The following is a 9,377-nucleotide window of genomic DNA, read 5'->3' as shown; positions in this document are numbered from 1 at the left end:
GTTATGAAGGTGAAATCTGGCTATCAGCTGGGAAACAGCTTTTGGATAAAGGTTATTCATGGGGAACCAGCATAAAGAAAGGGAAGTATACCATTGTCCAGAAGTGTAGATGAAGAAGGGAGCCAATACCGTCCATTAATTAGGTGATCAGAAATGAGGAAAATCTTTATAAAATCAACTCTCCACCCAATTCCCAATCTTAGGCCATGTGGGACACTACTTTTGTGGGCAATCATTGGGCAAAAGTACTAAAAGTTTCTCATTTCATTTGACTAGAGTCATTTGGTTTAATGGGTGAATTCAATTTTCTATAACTTCTCACTATTTCATTTCTCCTCCCCTCAACATATTAACATATGAGGAGAAGCAGAGTTTGCCATCCCAAAACAGGCCTTTTGGGATATGGATTATTTTAAGCTGGTTATTCTTAAGAAAAGAAAGACTCAGGAAAAACCTTTGACCTTCCCCCTAACTACCTAAAAGAATTTAGATAGAGGACCTGCTCCAGGAGGAAAGTTATCATCATACATAACAATAATTTAACAGGAACTAGTGTGTGATAGACTAAGGGTAGAGGGGTGGGGGAGACAGGGGGGACCTAGCAAGGCCTGTTTGATTAAAGTCCTTTCTGTGTCCCATTGTTAAAGATGGCCAGCAAACATTTATTTACCAAACGTTTGCTTTTCCATCTCCATGTGAATTGCCTTCCTGCCTTTTGAAGGCCCAAACCACAACCACCCCTTCTCCTTGGCTCAAGATGGCATATAAGCCTCAATTGCCAGATCTTTGGGTCCCACATTCTTATCGACCCCCATATACACATCCATAATAAATTTTGTCATTTTCTCCTATTAATGTGTCTCATATCAATTTGATTATTAGTCCAGGCAGAGAATTTAGAAGGGTAGAAGGAAAATTAATTTTTTTGCCCGCACACATAAACTACTATAGAATATATAATTTTCTAATTAAAATAAATTTTATTTTATAACAGAGTTACTTCATTTTGGTTCACAAAACAGAATTGTCAGGTTAAAGCACAGAATTATGGAAATTTAGAATTGGAGGCACAATATAGGTCAGTAGTGACAAGTGTATGCTTGTAGGTTTTATATCCACAGCATCAAACAAATTCACGCAGAGAAAAAGTTCTACTTCAGCGCTCTATAATTTCATCCTTTGACTCTCAGAGACATAAAAATGTAAGCTAAGCTAAAAACACAATTTCAGGTACTTACTGATTCCTTGAAAGAGCTCTTCGATATTAATAGCATTTTTTGCACTTGTTTCAACCACGATGGCCCCTATGGATTCAGCATATTCCTTCGCATCCTTCAAGGGAACCTCCCTGGAAAAGAAGTCAAACCCAGATAGAAATGAATATGAATGCTTATTTGTAAAATATAACTAACCCCAACAGACCAAACAAAAAACTTATCTGGAAATAGTTCCTTTATTTTCCTGTAGAATATCAACTCCATTGCTCAGCAAGCACTGAAAACTTAGTATGGATGTGACTTTTTAAAGTTTTAAACCTGGTCTCTGGCATCATGGAGACAAGATGTGCATAAATAAAATATTGTCCTGGTCCCACAGAAGGAAAGAATTCCGGAACAGTAGGAAAAATCATTATGAGTATGGCAGTATATATTCCAGCTTTCAGAGTTAGGGTTGATTTCAAATATTTTTCCCCATAATAATGAGGAAAAAATATTTTTTTAATTGTGTGTTTGTGTGCGTGTGCAAGTGTGCACACATGTTTCTATAAGACTTTCCATATGTCGTCTTTGACAAATCAGACAAAATATGTGACATGATCTGAAAGTTTGGAAATGAACATGGTTATAGCAAGAATAGCTATGATGCAGTATGACATATTTGGACTTTGACCCTTAAAAGGCTGGTCCTGCAAAGGTTTTAGGACATAAACTCTATTTAAATGAACATTCTAAAAATACATTTATTGATCTACTTTTAATGTAAAGATACTATGGTGGATCCAAAGACTAAAAAGTCAGTTCCTATTCTCCAAAAGTTTATTTATTCAACAAATATTCATTGAGCAGCTATTGTATGCCAGTCTTTTTGTAGGTGCTAGAGAAAACCCTAGTCCTTGCCTTCTGGAATCTACATTTGAGAGCAAAGGCAAACGCATCCACGGTTACTCTAATCCACAACAATGTAACATCTGCAATAAGTAGATAATAAAGGCACTAGTACAGTGCTTCCAGAGTAGAGGGGTAGAAAGCAGTGCATTTTGATCAGTGGAACCCAAGAAGATGCTTTGGAGGGGCTCATCTAAAGTGTGTCCATGCCGGGTAAGGAGAACAGAGGAGAATTGTGATGCAAATTCTCCAAACAGCCTGACAAAGCCCACGGTACAAGAGTGCCTTCATCCCCAGAGAGTATATTAAAAGTCGATTCTGCACCCCAACACTGCCTTGGGTGTAATGGTGGATTTACAAATGAATGATATGGTGTCTGAGAGAGGGTCCAGCAGGAATCGTGGCAGATGGGCAGGAAAGCACCTGGTGGCCAACAGAAAACAGTGACAGGGTCAGCTCCACATTCTAGGAAAACACAGTACACAAAATGAACTAGCGTGGGGCTGTGAGGAGAATAATCTGGAAGCTCCTCTAATGCTGAGGGCGAGAGAGAACACAACGCTGGACTAGGAGGGCTACAGGAGAAGAAAAACGGGAGGACAGAAAATCACAACTGGGAGGGGGGAATGAAGAGACTTTCTCCATCTCCCCATCTCCTTCCCTTTCTTCTGCCTACTCCAAATTCCTCAGGAATGGTTACAACGGGTTTATAAAAGTACTGGGAAAATTCTACCACAGCATTTAAATTCTTTATGTACCCCAAATTATATAAGAGGAGGACTTTTCAGGTACTAACTGGAAAAGAGCCTAACTAGAGCCTCCCATATTAAAGACAGCTGGCCCAGGATTCCATGCCAGAGGAGAGTCCTAAACCATGTCAGCGGGAATCTGTACTTCACAGTCTCTCTTACCAAAGACATACTAGGAAAAAGTATGCTCTTGAATTTACTCTCTTTATTGTTTCTAACAGATAAGCCCTAGGCCTCTCACAGGTATTAAAAAAAAAAAAAAAATTCAACTTTTTTGGTGGTGATTAATTTTATACTTGAAACATTCCAGAAAAGGGCTTTTCTTTGTTCAGTTTGGCATGCTACCGCATTTTAAAAAATTTTTTCGTGGCAGTCTTTGTCAAACTACAAATAGAAGGGTGGGGGCACATCTGGTAATCAAGGAAGCTTCAGAGATCCCTCAAGTGAGAGAAGGTTACATATACAGTTGAACGCTTCCTTAGATCCCCTCTCATCAATTCCATTGTGGGACAAAGAGGAGTAGAATAGGTTTTGCCAGGATTAAGGTGAGAACAAAGTCACAACACAACACAAAATATCCATGCTGAGAATAACAGTAAACTAGGATGGGCTAATTATCTCAGTCTACAATTCTAGGCCTTGAAATGGAGAGATAAGAAAAATGTGTCCTCAGACTTCTCGTTAGATAAATGACTTGCTCAAGATGACAGAGCAAATTGGGGTGGAGGCAGGGTTGAACCCAAGGCCTTGGCTCTGCCTAGTTTGCTTCCATCAGGCCTTGACAACACAGCCACCCAGCTGGCACCCACACTCTAGAGGCTATTCTTTCAATCTTTATAGACAAAGAATATATGGGTTCAAAATATCCTCAAACTGTAGTCAGGGGTAGAGGATGGGGAGGGGCATATCCCACCTTCCTGAAGAACAGTTCTTACTCTAAGGGTCTGGAGGGCCAGTGAAAATGTCTCTGATATGAACTGAGATTAGAAGGACCAACCACTGTGGTTTGCCAAAATACATTTCCACTGCTATGGTATAATAAGAAATATGTATTTGGTTTTGGTCCCTGGTTCTTCGGACAGAGCTCCTAAAACCCATGGAGTTTCCTGAGTAATAAGTGTGTCATCAAGAGTCCCATTAGACCACACCTGAGTTTCTGATAAGGAGGGACCCCTAGATAGCTTCAGGACGGGGGCTGGTCCCCTAAGGAACCAACCACAGGATTAGAGGGCTGGAATTTTATAAACACTCCTGAACACAGGCTGAGAGCTTCAGGTTGGTGAACACATGGAGGTGCTGGGAGGGCAGCCTGCACACAGAGGGCATGGAAGCCCCACACCCCTGTCCACATACCTTGCTATATGCATCTCTCCCGTCTGGCTGGCCCTGAGTTGTACCCTTTACAGAAAAACTGTAATCATAAGACTAGTGATTTCCTGAGTTCTGTGAGTCTATTCTAGTGAATTAAACCGGAGGGGGTGAGGGGTTATGAGAACCCTCAAATTTGTAGACTGTAGGGCAGAAGTGAGGGCAACTTGGGAATACTCGAGACTTGCAGCTGTCATCTGAAGTAGGGGAACAGTTTTGTGGGACTGAGTCCTTAATTTGTGGGGTCTGTGTTAATTCAGGGTAGTTGGCATTGGAATTTAATTGAATTGCAGGACACCCTATTGGTATCAGAAAATTGCTGTTGGAATGAATGGTGCAACTACAATCTGAAAAAAGAGCCTTAGAAAGATAGGAATATACTTCCTCAGGGCCTCTTGCAAACATGTAAAATAGGGACCTGGGAAGTCCTCGGGCTGCACTGCAAGAAAGTCCCGCTGTACAGACCTGTGAGGCTAGAAGGCTGCCATCACTGGCCTCTGTAATGATGATTGCATGAGACTATGGCATCTAATGACTTTCGTTCATTTTTTTCAACAACTATTTATCAAGTGCCTGCCGTAAGCAGTGCCCTAGGCATTGAAACTTGCCAAGGTATAAACACACAGTCAATTTTGATGGGAAAGACTATTTTTAGACTTTCTAGACTAAACTATGTACAGAAAGTCAGGACTCCCAGAAATCACCCATAAGAGTTATTGTGACCTAGCCAGGAACCGTAGACTTGGGTTTAATCTCTCTCCTCCCCCCTTCACCCAGTCCCCTATGCTCCTCCAACCGCTGTTCCTTCACCCTCTCAGGAGCTGATCATATTCTGTCTGACCCTTAAATGTCAGCTTTACCCAGGGTTTCTTTCTTGACTATCTGAAGTTCTACCCCCACCTCAAGCAGCGGGAACTGGCCAGCTACAGGGAGGTCAAGTGGTCAGGATGGAAGAGGGAATTCAGGGCCGGGGCTGGATTCCCTCTGGAGCCAATGGGAGACACAAAGGGCAGGAGAAGTGGGGAAAGCTGGAGACCACAGGAGAGGCGACAGTCCCCTTACCAGGGAGACACTGCCTTCAAGGGACCAGATAAGAGACCAGAGTCAGGGTCAGAGTGAAGAGCTGAGTGATGGGGAGTGAAAGCAATGCTGGTCAGGATCAGGGAGGTGTGACTGCCTCTAACAGTGGATGCTGTGAAGGAAGGCATTTTATGGACTCACTTGTACATGACATGTGGTTACAGGCTCAGAGGGCCAGAGAGGCTACCTTTTCTCTTCTATATCTAGACACATCTCCCTGTTGAGCTAGCTGATTGCTGGTCATCACTACTTGAAGAGTAAATGGGCTTCACAAATGTAATTTGTCATACCCTGTTAACTGCCTTTCACCACAAATCATCCACTCCTCCCATAAACCTGCTACTTCCCAAGCCAGAAACCATACAGCCACGTAATCTTCTCCTCTCTCACCCCTCAACTCTAAGTAAGGAAGCTTCATCTCCCTGGCAGCCTCCCCTCCACCAGCCCTGCCTGCACCTGAGTTCAGGCCCTCCTCATTTTTTACAGATTTCTGCAGTTTCCTTGTTGTGTACTGATGTAATATGATTTAAAATCCACTTGTTTATGATTTAAGTGAAGTTTTTTTAATCCACGTGTTTATGACCAAAAAAAAAAGGTTGCTTTGATATAAGAATGAAGTAAGTCATGTCAGGATGTCATCATTCTGCATCTGTTGTCACTGATAAGCAGTCAGCAGCCAGCTGCTGAGGGGCCTCTTCTTATCAATAGGAACATGTGGAGAAGCAACTCTGGCAAGGGGACATTTAGACTCTAAGTATCAAGAGTTTGTGAGGACTATTTGAGATGGGGCATTCACTCCTATCTTGGTGAGGTGATAGCACAGTGGCCCCAGGAAAGAGATCAGCCCACCTACCAACACTGGCAGCTTCATTCCCTAGCAACGTACCCTAGCAACAGAGGACTTTTGCTATTGGCACTGGAAATCTGGAAACTAGTCAGTTGGTCTGGACTCTTCCCAAGTGCCTCCTCATATAAAAAAGGTAACACAGAAGAAAAGGTAGGAATGGCGGCAGCGAGGCGGACTTTTTGAGTTCTCCTCCGGATCTTATCACAAATGGAACATCTATAACCCATCAAGGGACTCTCTGCTCATCACGCAGAACAGAACAGCTAAGAGACTCGTGCAAGGATTACTTGAGGGTGGGCAAATTGGCCAGCAGGGGAAGAGGAAAAGGAGCGGAGTGTAGACGCAGCCGCATCCGTGGCTGTGGAGACACGGTCAGTATATGCGGCTGTGGAGACGCAGCCAGCATCCGTGGCTACAGAGACGCAGGGGATCCCAGGATGGAACAGAGAACACAAAAGCCAGGAGGTGGGCTCTTTCCCTGCGTCCCAAAGCTGCTCTCTCCTGGCGAAGGGGCAGCATATCCAGCATTTGAGGCAGTAAACTCAACTGAGACCTCCAGCTGGGCCCTAGGTCGGACAAAGAACACAAACTCCATACCTGAGCCCCTCCCCCCACTCTCCCAATCCTACCTCCGCCCTTTCAGAGATTTAAACTGGCCCCTGAACTGAGGAGTAGTGTCAGATTACAGAGGAGCCATAGTGCTCAGTTTCTGGGAAGATCTGTGTGCAGCTCTGACCCAGGGAAGAAGCTGGGAAGAGTGTGATTTTTGCTGGGCTGGGAGAGAAGAGAATCCTCCACCCCCAGCCACCACCTTTTCTGGCCTTCCTAGGGCAGGGCAATTACAACTGCGGAGACAAACCCAGGGGTCAGCAGCAGGTGGAAGAGGCAGCTCTGAGCTTTCAGCAGCTCAGAAATCTTGTGCCCTGCACACATACACACACACACACACACACACACACACACACACACACACACACCGAAGAAGTGCCCTAAGAGTCAGGAGAACTGGGCACAGGGCTGGTGGTGCTACTCAGTGCGCATATGTGCAGGCAAGAGCAGAAACTGCACTGACTTTGTAGAAACTACCATCCAGACCCCTCAGCCCCACTCATCTAAATCTGCAGTCCCAAGGTCACTCTGGGCACCAGGACACCGGCTCTGCCTGCACAATACGCAGTGGACTCTTTGGTATAGCAGAGGACAACCTGGAGATTACTTGGTGGGCTTAAGCCAGGACTGGCACTGCTTTGTTTTGTTTTGTTTTTATATCTTTGATATCTTAGCCTGTGTTGAGTGTGGGTTATGGGTTGTTTTTACACTTGAATGTATTTGGTTTTTTCTTTGTTGTCATTGTTGTTGTTGTGCTTGGTGATTGGCTTTGTTCTGAAATTGCCCTACGCCAGGGCCCAGCTTAAGAGGCACAAGATCCAACACACCCAGAGGCAAACTCCAGACCAAACCAGAGTACTACCGGGTTTGACCTACAAGTGACACACCCAGAGGGGATTCTCTATAGACACAAGAGCCCATAGAGGCCAAACCTCATTTAAGTGGTCAACCCTCACGCAGCAGAACATCCTGCTGTGGGCAGAGCCAAGTCTCACAACTAGTCAGCCTAGGAGTCAATCCCACCTACTCACAAGCTAAAGGCAATTAAAGATCAACTTTAACAGGACAATATACACAACACAAGAGTCACCTTTGGAGCACATGCACAGGAGTAGAAGGAAGTGGTGCAAGTCAAATATAACGGACACATACTACATAAGATAACCCAGCAAGAACTAAGAACCCTAGGGTACCTACCTAATACATTGAAGCAAACACAGAGAGTCAGCCAGAATGGGGAAACAAAGAAACATGTCCCAAATAAAAGAACAGAAGAAACCTCCAGAATTGGAACCAAATGAAATAGAGGTAACCAACCTATCAGAGTCAAAGTTCAGAACACTGATGATAAGAATGTTTAAGGAGCTTAGTGACGACATAAAGAAGGACAGAGAAATCATAATGAACAACGAGTGAGAACTAAAGAATACAATAACTGAAATAAAGAACTCACTTGAAGGAATTACCAGCAGGTTAGATGAAGCAGAGGATCGGATCAGTGACTTATAAGACAAGTTAGCAGAGATCACCCAAATGGAACAACAACAACAAAAAATAATAAAAACAATGAAGATGGTTTAAGAGACCTCTGAGATAACATCAAGCGTAACAACATGCGCATTATAGGAATACCAGAAGGTGAAGAGAGAAAGCAAGGGATTGAAAACATATTTGAAGTAATAATGTCTGAAAACTTCCCTAACCTGGTAAAGAAAACTGACATACAAGACCAGGAAGTGCAGAGTTCCAACCAGGATAAACCCAAACAGGTCCACACCAAGACATATTATAGTTAAAATGGCAAAGGTTAAAGACAAAGAGAGAATCCTAAAAGCAGCAAGAGAAAGGCAGAGGGTTACATACAAGGGAACTGCTATAAAACTATCAAATGACTTTTCTACAGAAACATTGTAGGCCAGGAAGGAGGGAGTGGCAGGAGATACTCAAAGTGATAGAAAACAAAGGCCTATAACCTAGATTGCTTTATCCAGCAAGGCTATCATTTAAAATTGAAGGAGAGATAAAGAGCTTCCCAGAAAAGAATAAGCTAAAGGAATTTATTAACACCAAGCCAGCATTGTAAGAAATACTAAAAGGACTTCTGTAAATAGAAGAAAGATGAAAACAATCTAACTACAAATTTAAAAATGGCAATAACTATGTACCTATCAATAATTAATTCAAATGTAAATGGATTAAATGCTCCAATCAAGAGACATAGGGTGGCTGAGTGGATAAGAAAGCAAGACCCTTGTATATGCTGTATACAAGAGACTCACCTCAGATCAAAAGACACACATAGGCTGAAAGTGAAGGGCTGGAGTAAGATATTCCATGCAAATGGAAATGAGAAAAAAGCTGGTGTAACAATACTTATATCTGACAAAATAGACTTTAAAATGAAGAACATATTAAAAGATAAAGATGGGCACTATATAATAATAAAGGGATCGATCCAACAAGAGGACATAACCCTACTAAACATCTATGCACCCAACATAGGAGCACCTAAATATAGAAAACAGATATTGACTGACATAAAGACAGAGATCAACAGTAACACTATCATAGTAGGGGACTTCAACACACCTCTGACAACAAGGGACAGGTCTTCCAGAC

General features: G+C 42.9%; 1 protein-coding gene across 4 annotated transcripts in view; it reads right to left on the bottom strand.

Moving 5' to 3' along the window:
* The window catches only part of RAB31 (RAB31, member RAS oncogene family), a 121,803-nt gene that overhangs the window by 15,481 nt on the left and 96,945 nt on the right, over positions 1 to 9,377 (bottom strand). For all 4 annotated transcript variants that reach the window (XM_019712606.2, XM_074340376.1, XM_074340375.1 and 1 more), the window contains one exon: positions 1,239 to 1,348. In XM_019712606.2, the coding sequence (XP_019568165.1) occupies positions 1,239 to 1,348 (110 nt within the window). The remainder of the gene's footprint in view (positions 1 to 1,238; positions 1,349 to 9,377) is intronic.

Source organism: Rhinolophus sinicus, linkage group LG09 (genome assembly GCF_036562045.2).
Source record: "Rhinolophus sinicus isolate RSC01 linkage group LG09, ASM3656204v1, whole genome shotgun sequence".
NCBI lineage: Eukaryota > Metazoa > Chordata > Mammalia > Chiroptera > Rhinolophidae > Rhinolophus > Rhinolophus sinicus.
Note: the sequence above shows the minus strand (reverse complement) of the source record. Positions and strands in the feature narration are given on the sequence as shown.